This window comes from Mytilus californianus, unplaced genomic scaffold, assembly GCF_021869535.1.
Source record: "Mytilus californianus isolate M0D057914Y unplaced genomic scaffold, xbMytCali1.0.p SCAF_73, whole genome shotgun sequence".
Taxonomy (NCBI): domain Eukaryota; kingdom Metazoa; phylum Mollusca; class Bivalvia; order Mytilida; family Mytilidae; genus Mytilus; species Mytilus californianus.
In genome coordinates, this window is record NW_026262727.1 from 265,873 (window position 1) to 271,908 (window position 6,036).

Below are 6,036 nucleotides of genomic sequence, written 5' to 3' on the forward strand. Positions count from 1 at the left end.
TTTAATTTCACTTGGCACCTTTGTTATGATGGTTTCTAGATTCCCTTTTATTTACGAAGTGCAAAGCAAACGATAAATATTATTGGTTTCTCTCAATAATCACTTAAAACCTTTCTAGTCATGTCACTATTTTAACATTTTGTTCCACTGTACGATTGAATAGTTTAAACTGTATTAAAAAGTAATATATAATGATTACAACCACCAATAAATGTTATCAGGTTCATTAGACTGTGTATAAGGGGATATAGAAACAAAGAGCGGCATCACGAGGAGGATTTGACGAGGAGCGTGAAGAATGGTTTCGAAAGGCGTTTTAATTTTCACAGTTTTGACTGCAACATGCTCAAGTCAAATCATCAGATATAACATCAATCACCATTGTTTTGGTGGGACTGGTGGTGTATTCGAATGTGATCGTTTAAAAAATGGGAGATACATGCTGTCAGGCGAGAATGTGCAAGTGATAATCTTCAATCGGGTGGACAGTGACGTCGAACTTATTATTTCAACCACCAACTTTAAGAAGGAATTGAATCAAATTAAAATCAAAGTAGGATTCTGCCCTCGATTAACAATAAGAGGAAACATTATTAAGCACACCACCATAGAACATGCAAATAAAGAATGTCAGGTGAGTTTTATCATGATTTTTTTTTTTAATCTCCCTATGACAGTAGCCTATGTTAGACAAGATTACATTCAATATCAGTGCACTATGTATTTATTGAAATAATCAATTTATGGAGGTGGTAAAAGGAGGGTTCTGAATACACTAACACCTGAAATAAAAAGCACAGAAACATAACACGAATAAAAGGAAAAAAATAAGTATAACCACTAAAATACAGTTAGATATATAGTGGTCGGGTATGTCTGTCCGTCTGTTCACCTGAATCGGGTTTCTTTTCCAAGAAGGATATGTGCTATTATAATGAAACTGAGGATAATATCATAACAGTATGGAGGCATCATGTCTTTTGTACATAGTGTTGTTTTGTAAGATGCATGTATTTTCATAGTATTTTTTTTTCAGTATGAAACGTCTACAACCACAGTGTCCAGAGACAACAAACGTGACAAAGTACAAATATCAACATATCAGAGCAATCATGGTTCCACCACATCAATCAATAAAAAACATTTTGACTCCACCACAATGTCAGTAAATAACGACAAAAGACAGACCTCTGAGCATACTTCACCTGCACATAGCAGTTCTGCGACAGCGAGGAATGATGATTCCGTCACACCTGTGCACGGTAGTACTTTGACAATGAGAAATGATGATTCCGCCACAATGACAATGTCAGGAAGCAACGAAGGGGACAAAAGACAGACATCTGAGTACCAGCATACAACACCTGTGTCACCAGATACAAAATGTACTTCTACAATTGGGGATGGTCATCATGATCATGAGGAAACAGAAAAGGTGAAAACCTACCTTGTATGGTTAATTACTATCACTGCCTGTAAGTATAATCAAAAGAACTAGGTAATACCAAAATACCAAAATAAGGAAACTTTCAAGAAAGACAATAAATCTGAAGATTAACAATCAATAATCAAGTAACTACAACAGTTGTCATAACTTAACACAGACAAAAAAAAAAAAAAAAATGAGTGTATTAAAATTTATTGGTATCACATAGATCTAGCTGATTTATTTACTTATCATCCTACACCAGTGAAACTGATCATCACAGTCATCACAGTTAACTTTTTGAGCACAACACCAGAAATATATTTTACTTGTTTATATTCTTTATATATGTTTATAACATATTTTGGGGGAAAATTCACAAGTCCAAGAATAGTTGAACTGACAAAAGCCAATGTGTATTTTGGTTGAATTAGAACTCCGCAAATTTATAGCTGAAATATTTTTCAAAAGCTACATTAAAGAACATTTATTAATCAAATACATCATGCAAATTTATTAACAAGCTTAAAATAATGTTTTGTTTCTTTTTAATTTATAGTGTGTGTGGTATTAACATGTTCCACCATAATTTTCTTCTGCTGCCGTGGAACCATACGTGGACGAAACTGTTTTTTAAATTGCTTGTCCAGACACTGTGGATGTTGCTCATGTTATAGAAAACCACCACTCCAACATTATGAATTAAATACTAGCGGATTGAATAATGACCACTCTGATATGTGTATTGATGACAGTGAATTATATAACATTTAATTTTTTTTTGTTAAAGATGCTGCCTTGAACTGGTTTTTGCAACGAATTGGAATCAATATACCAGTCATTATGCCAAATATTCAATTTCATGACCAGCAAATGATGCATAGATATTTAAATCAAAACCCCATCGAAGCCAATCCTAATGCACAAGTCATACAGAATGCACCAAGACATGATCCAAACCCTCAAGCAGTCCCCCAAGCTAATCCTAATGCACAAGTAATACAGATTGTGCAAGCAAGACCTGAACCAAACCCTCAAGCAATCCCCCAAGTCGTACAGAATGCACCAAGACATGATCCAAACCCTCAAGCAATCCCCCCAGCTAATCCTGATGCACAAGTCATACAGATTGCACAAGAAAGACATGAAGCAAACCCTCAAGCAATCCCAGTTCAAAGACAACAAGAACATAATGCTCTAGTTTTAAGGAAATCGACAAGAATGACCAAAGCTATTCAAAGATATGGATTTGGCAATTAAGTACTTTTTGGATATACAAGATTATTGCAATGAATACAATATTACTTCAAATACATCACAAAAAAATACAGCTGGCCAATTTTCATATTGTGAACACTACATTAATTATCAATATGGAATTGTGAGAAAAAGCATTTCAACCTGTGTATACATTAGGTGGTTAAACATGTTAGATGTGCATTCAAATACTGATTTTTATGTACTTTGTTTTTAAATGCTCAAAAATTAACCATGACTCTATGTTGTTGTCTTAATTTTACAGAGTTTTAGGAATTGTTTTATCAAGTTAAGGAATGCTTGACCAAATGTTCATTTTTTAATTTAGTATGCATAGATGTACTAAAAGCACATTACAAGCATAGTTAATGATTGTAACAGTAGATTATGAGTGCATTAGTAATGTTTGTAATATTTAAATTGATTTGTTTTATCATGCTTGTTTTATTTGACAGTGAGTTTTATAGGATTACATTTTATATTAAATTTTTGTAGGGATGAGACAACCCATTTTATTCAATGAGGTGATTTGTTTGTTTGCAACCTTAATGCATAGTTAATTACTGTTTTATTTGACTAGTGAGTTTTACAGGATACAATTTTATATCAATTTTTGTAAAGACTCATATAGTTTATAATTATTGAAATTTACATTCCATTTTTGTTACAATATTCCTATCTTCACATAAAGCAATTTTAGAGGTTCTACCTCATCAATTTCATATCAACTTTCACTAACACTCAAAATAATTATAATCATTGAAATTGTTACTCCATTTTTGCTGTAATATTCCTGTCTCCACATTGTGTTGACTTTTTATACCTTTTACCTCGTCATTTTTACAATGATTTCATATTGCTTATATGAATATTATTAGAAATTTACTGATTCAGGGTAGTTATATGTAGTATCCACTTTTTATTATGTTCACAATGACTTTATATTGATTATTAAAATGGTGCTTATATGAATTTTATTAGAAATTCACTGTTGTTTATTCAGGGTAGTTATTGTTGTATCAACCTCTTATCATTTTACAATGATTTTATCTTGATTATTAAAATGGTGCTTATACAATGCATGATATTATTGAAAATTTATTGTTATTGATTTAGGGTAATTATATGTAGTAGTGATCTTTTTTTATTATATTTACAATGATTTTTTATATTGATTATAACATGTGTGTTTGTATGAATATTATTGAAAATTTATTGTTATTGATTCACCTATGCAGTTAATACTCAGGTTTTTTTATTACTTTTTTTTTTTATAAATTTATTGAATGTTAATGAAATTTTGTCTTGTTACTGTTTACATTGATATTTTTTTTTATTTTTTATTATCAGATTGTAATCATCATAGGTTTGTGCTATAAATAATTGTTTAATTAATGCTCAGATTGGAAATTTTGTTTAAAGCCAAATGCAAATAATCATTTTAATACTCAATCATATACATACTTTTGGAAATTACTATATTAATCATTATTGGAAATATTATAAATTCAAATGCAGACAATCATCTTTATTGCATGCCATTGGAAATTGTCATATTGATTGTTATTGATTATATTTTTTTGTTATATTTTACAATTTTGTTAATCGAACATTAATAAATAAAAAAGAATTGTCAATAATCTTGATTGTCTTCACTTTATAAGTTGTGAAACAACCCAACATTGATACTAAAATATACAGGAGACTAGTTCCTACATTGCATCTTAAATAATTACACATCAAATTATGCAAGGAAAAAAAAAAACATCCAAAAAAGACAAAATCAGTGATCCTCAGCTCTTGACTTTTGACAGGTGTTTAAAACGTCTTGGATAATCAACCATCAAATTATGGGGGCAGAATCTACAAGGGAAATAAAACACTCATATATACAAGTTTGCTGATTAAGAAAATATATACATATATATCACGATCTCATACACATTTCAGGGATATATAGAATCATCTTGTCTCTTCATCTCTCTCTCCCTGTCTGCAAAGTTGCAACTGGACCATCATTTTTGATTATCTTATCTTGATAATGATAAAATTTGTTGACATTGTTCTCTCATTAGATAGTCTATCAAAATAAGAACATATTACATAGGTACAAGTTCAAGGACACAACAAAGGGTATCTTGTATGATGCATTAATGGAGAACAATGAGTTATTGATAGTGTAGAAAGGCTGTGATTGTAGACTATGGAAAAACCTTTTAGATAGAAACATTTACAAACCAGGTAAATTAAAACATACCATTGACGATTGCAGCAGTGTCATTGCTATCTACCTCTGAAATACCAGAATCTTCCTCACTCGGGTCGTTCAAGGAAAGTGATAAAATATCAGAGTCATTGTCACTGACGATGTCGTCACCATCCGGGATGAGGATGGGATTCATTGAAGATCCCAACCGACTGACCTCATCAACAATGATTGGATTTTCAAAGGAACCCGATTGAAACTCAAAAATCATAATGTCTACTACAACATACACACACATTCCATTTGATATCCTCATCGGCTGCAGAACATAACAAAGTTCCATAATGTCAGCTTTATGTTCACCAATATAAATCACAAATGTGTTACAACACCTTTTTCGATTTTCGTATAGTAATAATATTTCATTAAAATGAAAATAGCGTGAAAATAAAACACAGTAGGAATTTTGAAATTACCCATTTAGATTTTGATGAGAAAATGTTTGAAGACCGATGATATACAATTAAAAAATCATTTTTTCACTAGTTTTAGCAAATTACCATTTCTATCAATGGACAATTTAAAGGTTTGGTGATTCTATAGCAATATCTCGAATTTGAGAATTAATAGGTCGTACTTTTTTATATTTAATTCATACAGTTGAAGGTTACACAAAATGAATCTTCATGATTTCAAATTGATCCTGAAAATATGAAAACTGAGAATGACAGTTATTATATTTGTATGTTTATATGCGAACGATCAACTTGAAATTGTCAAAACACTCTTCATAAATGATATTGAAAAATGAATGAAATAAAATCGAAGTTTCATTGAAACTTATCTTTGAACAAAATGCATAACCGGTTCCCGATGTTGAGTTTTGGGTGTCACCAATGAAAGCACATTACAAACACTGGGGGTGTAGTGGATAACCTATAAGAGCGCAGGTCTTGTAGGTTTACCAATGAAAATTTGTGGGAGGTAATGAAAACGTCTTACAAACACTAAGGGTGTAGAGATAAACCAATAACAGCGGATGGGTTCATGAAGGTCCACCAATGAAAAAGTGCGGATATTTCAGATGAAAGAAAATGCTAACGTATAAATATGAGGGTAAAATTAGGATTTTCATCAGTTTTGTAAT

At 31.2% G+C, this 6,036-nt stretch overlaps 1 protein-coding gene across 1 annotated transcript; it reads left to right on the plus strand.

The window, feature by feature from the left end:
- Positions 1-273: 273 nt before the first annotated feature.
- Positions 274-1,824, plus strand: LOC127710356 (uncharacterized). Its single transcript, XM_052216148.1, has 2 exons — positions 274-634; positions 1,037-1,824. The coding sequence occupies exons 1-2, from the start codon at positions 299-301 to the stop codon at positions 1,496-1,498; spliced, it is 798 nt and encodes a 265-aa protein (XP_052072108.1). The 5' UTR covers positions 274-298; the 3' UTR covers positions 1,499-1,824.
- Positions 1,825-6,036: the final 4,212 nt, after the last annotated feature.